This window comes from Notothenia coriiceps, unplaced genomic scaffold, assembly GCF_000735185.1.
Source record: "Notothenia coriiceps isolate Sejong01 unplaced genomic scaffold, NC01 NC01_scaffold00024704, whole genome shotgun sequence".
In the NCBI taxonomy this organism is placed as follows: domain Eukaryota; kingdom Metazoa; phylum Chordata; class Actinopteri; order Perciformes; family Nototheniidae; genus Notothenia; species Notothenia coriiceps.
This window is the reverse complement of record NW_011357405.1, coordinates 1-277: the sequence shown is the minus strand read 5'-3', so window position 1 is coordinate 277 and position 277 is coordinate 1. Positions and strand designations below refer to the sequence as shown.

The 277-nt window shown below is 36.8% G+C and overlaps 1 protein-coding gene across 1 annotated transcript in view; it reads left to right on the top strand.

The window, feature by feature from the left end:
- The window catches only part of LOC104955726 (acylamino-acid-releasing enzyme), a gene marked incomplete at its 3' end in the record, with an annotated part of 6,217 nt that extends 5,945 nt beyond the window's left edge, over positions 1-272 (top strand). The window contains exon 18 of the mRNA XM_010783114.1: positions 253-272. Within this exon, the coding sequence (XP_010781416.1) occupies positions 253-272 (20 nt within the window). The remainder of the gene's footprint in view (positions 1-252) is intronic.
- Positions 273-277: the final 5 nt, after the last annotated feature.

The following is a 277-nucleotide window of genomic DNA, read 5'->3' as shown; positions in this document are numbered from 1 at the left end:
AGATAAGACTGTTAATGCCAACTGTGGTTGCCATGGTGATAGGGCCCTTAGAAGCATACTGTTTAATCATACTTTTAAAATCAGGATTGTTCTTCAGTAACACTACTGAGATGTTACACATACTCTTTTTTTTATTTGAAATGCAAATTATCCGTCGAACTTTTGCCTCACTCGACTGAGCACAAATAGACACGGGCATTTTGAAAACAAATTGTCGATCTTCATTTAACATAACTTGTTTCTTTTATTCAGGGGGTCCTCACTCAGTGTTTGTAGC